Source organism: Alligator sinensis, unplaced genomic scaffold (assembly GCF_000455745.1).
Source record: "Alligator sinensis unplaced genomic scaffold, ASM45574v1 scaffold891_1, whole genome shotgun sequence".
In the NCBI taxonomy this organism is placed as follows: domain Eukaryota; kingdom Metazoa; phylum Chordata; order Crocodylia; family Alligatoridae; genus Alligator; species Alligator sinensis.
Window position 1 is genome coordinate 336,619 of NW_005843019.1, and position 474 is coordinate 337,092.

General features: G+C 58.0%; 1 protein-coding gene across 1 annotated transcript in view; it reads left to right on the top strand.

Annotated features, from left to right (window-relative positions):
* Positions 1-474, top strand: part of LOC102370269 (sulfotransferase family cytosolic 2B member 1-like) — a 6,308-nt gene that overhangs the window by 2,116 nt on the left and 3,718 nt on the right. Inside the window, exon 4 of the mRNA XM_006036790.3 lies at positions 140-234. Within this exon, the coding sequence (XP_006036852.2) occupies positions 140-234 (95 nt within the window). The remainder of the gene's footprint in view (positions 1-139; positions 235-474) is intronic.

The following is a 474-nucleotide window of genomic DNA, read 5'->3' on the forward strand; positions in this document are numbered from 1 at the left end:
TAGGGGGGGGCGGCGGGGGGGGGGGGGGGGAGTGGTATGTGCCCCCCTAACTATGGTGGCACCAGTTGCCCATGGAGGGCAGGATGGGCTAGTTCACCAGGCTGTGGGCCATTATCACAGCTACTCTCTCCCCATGCAGTCCACTACGGCTCCTGGTTCGACCACGTGGCTGGCTGGCTGGGTCTTCGGGGCCAAAAGAACTTCTTCTACATCACCTATGAGGAGCTGCAGCAGGTAGGACCCTGGGGATGGGGTCCCCATGTCCACCAGGAGGAGCAGCTTTCAGGTCAAAACCCCATAGCTGTTTCTGGTGTAAAACAAGAGTTACTCCCAGATGCCAGTTCAGCCCTGCCTTTGCTCCACTAGGAAAATGTAAGGTGCTGGTGAGACACAGACTTGGCCCAATTGAGGCCTCCCCTAGAGCCCTGTGTCCAGCTTTTGGCCCCAAACATCAAGGAGGATACCAGCAGTTTG